This window comes from Octopus bimaculoides, chromosome 10, assembly GCF_001194135.2.
Source record: "Octopus bimaculoides isolate UCB-OBI-ISO-001 chromosome 10, ASM119413v2, whole genome shotgun sequence".
NCBI classification, from domain to species: domain Eukaryota; kingdom Metazoa; phylum Mollusca; class Cephalopoda; order Octopoda; family Octopodidae; genus Octopus; species Octopus bimaculoides.
Genome location: NC_068990.1, coordinates 64169934 through 64171615, shown reverse-complemented (window position 1 = coordinate 64171615; position 1682 = coordinate 64169934). Strand labels below are relative to the sequence as shown.

At 36.2% G+C, this 1682-nt stretch overlaps 1 protein-coding gene across 1 annotated transcript in view; it reads right to left on the bottom strand.

Moving 5' to 3' along the window:
* Positions 1–1682, bottom strand: part of LOC106877714 (dynein axonemal heavy chain 5) — a 444169-nt gene that overhangs the window by 62544 nt on the left and 379943 nt on the right. The window contains exon 76 of the mRNA XM_052971252.1: positions 1195–1359. Within this exon, the coding sequence (XP_052827212.1) occupies positions 1195–1359 (165 nt within the window). The remainder of the gene's footprint in view (positions 1–1194; positions 1360–1682) is intronic.

Sequence of the window (1682 nt, the reverse complement as noted above, 5' to 3'; positions counted from 1 at the left end):
ATATATATATATATATATATATATATATATATATATATATATATACACATACACATATGATGGGCTTCTTTGACTTTTCTATCTACCAAATCCAATCAAGTCTTTGGATGGCCCGAGGTTATGGTAGAAGACACATACCCAAGGTGCCACACAATAGGGCTGAACCCAGAACTGTGTGGCTGGGAAGCAAATGTCTTACTATACAGCCATCAAGACTACTGTATATGTGATCTGGTATCCACAATCTTGCAGTGCAATGGAGTGAAAGTGGTTGTCATGGAAGTAAAGGATATTATAGGGTGTGACACTCATATCTCTCACAATTTAAATAATTGTGTGTGTGTGTGTGTGAGAGAGAGAGAGAGAGAGAGAGAGAAAGAAAGGAAATGACCGCAGTATTTGACTGATACTTTGGGCATACACATTTTTATCTTTTATTGTCTATTATCCTAGACACTGGACTGCAGCCATGCTAGAGCACTGCCTTAAAGGGTTTAGTCAAACACATTAATCCAGTACTTATTTATTTAAAGTCTAGTGCTTATTCCATTGGTCTCTTTTGCCCAAACTGTTAAATTATAGGGACATAAGCAAACCAACACAGATCGTCATACAGGGCAAGGGTGGGAGGAGGAAACATACCCAAATACAAAGCATACACACATACATATACAAGATTCTCTCAGTTTCTATCAACCAAATTCACTCATTAGGCATTCTTGGTCTGGGGTGCTATTGTAGAAGACACTTGCTTAAGGTGCCACACAGTAGGACTGAACCTGAAACGGTATGGTCATAACATGAGCTTCTTAACCACACATCTTTACCTATTTTCATTTGATAACAAGATTTCAGATTTGGGATTATAAGAATTGTACTGCAATGGAAGTGAAAGTGTCATAAACAAAGTTCTATTGTCATTAACAAAGTTATATTGATGTACCAGTTGATATAATAGAAATGGGACTGAAAAAATATATTGAGTGAAGAATGGTGGTGAAAGTAGACTGCAGTGAAAATGGTACTGAAACTAAGTGAATACTGCATGCCTTGTCACTCTGAAAGTTGATACAAAAGGGAGATTTTTAGAGGCAGAGAATAAGCATTGGTAGAAAATATTAAATAAAATTGGGGAACATAGAACAAAAATGGTGACCATGAAATGAAAATGCTAAAATTAAGTGTTTGCTTTACCTGACTAATCCCTGCATATGTTCTCTTCAAGCTGGCTTTAACTCCTTGGGGAGGTTCATTTGTGAACTTTATTGATGCTTGTAAAAGGTTTATAGGGAATTTTGGATGTTCTTCAGTTGTTAACCAGCAGCGGAAATTGTCATGCATGTTTTCCCCACATGTTACCTTAAAAGAAAGAATAAATAAATAAAAGGCAAATGTATGCATGTGTATTAATGTGTGTGTAAATATATCATCCTGATCATGATCATTTAATGTCCATCTTTAATGCATGTATATATATGTTCGTATGCATATATATATATATATATATATATCATCATCATCATCATCGTTTAACGTCCGCTTTCCATGCTAGCATGGGTTGGACGATTTGACTGAGGACTGGTGAAACCGGATGGCAACACCAGGCTCCAGTCTGATTTGGCAGAGTTTCTACAGCTGGATGCCCTTCCTAACGCCAACCACTCATATATATATATATATAT